This window comes from Eimeria mitis, genomic scaffold, assembly GCF_000499745.2.
Source record: "Eimeria mitis Houghton genomic scaffold, Emh_scaff305, whole genome shotgun sequence".
In the NCBI taxonomy this organism is placed as follows: domain Eukaryota; phylum Apicomplexa; class Conoidasida; order Eucoccidiorida; family Eimeriidae; genus Eimeria; species Eimeria mitis.
Window position 1 is genome coordinate 8,885 of NW_013571396.1, and position 304 is coordinate 9,188.

Genomic DNA, 304 nt, shown 5'->3' on the forward strand with positions numbered 1-304 from the left:
AAGAGGAGACAGCTGTGGCTGGAGCAGCAGCAGAACAGGCGATGCCTCAAACAGCAGCAGCAGCAATAACAGCAGCAGCAACAGCAGCACCTGCAGCAGCAGCACCAGCAACAGAAGCAGCACCTACTGCTGCTACTCCGACTGCTGCAGCAGCAGCAACGGCACCAGCAGCAAGCGCTGCTCCATCTGCTGCTGCTGCAGCAGCAGCACCAGCAACAGCAGCATCAGCACCAGCAGCAGCAGCATCAGCACCAGCAGCAGCAGCATCAGCACCAGCAGCAGCATCAGCACCAGCAGCAGCAGC

The 304-nt window shown here is 60.5% G+C and overlaps 1 protein-coding gene across 1 annotated transcript in view; it reads left to right on the forward strand.

Moving 5' to 3' along the window:
- Positions 1-304, forward strand: part of EMH_0007290 (uncharacterized protein) — a gene marked incomplete at both ends in the record, with an annotated part of 7,464 nt that overhangs the window by 5,558 nt on the left and 1,602 nt on the right. Inside the window, one exon of the mRNA XM_013497955.1 lies at positions 1-302. Within this exon, the coding sequence (XP_013353409.1) occupies positions 1-302 (302 nt within the window). The remainder of the gene's footprint in view (positions 303-304) is intronic.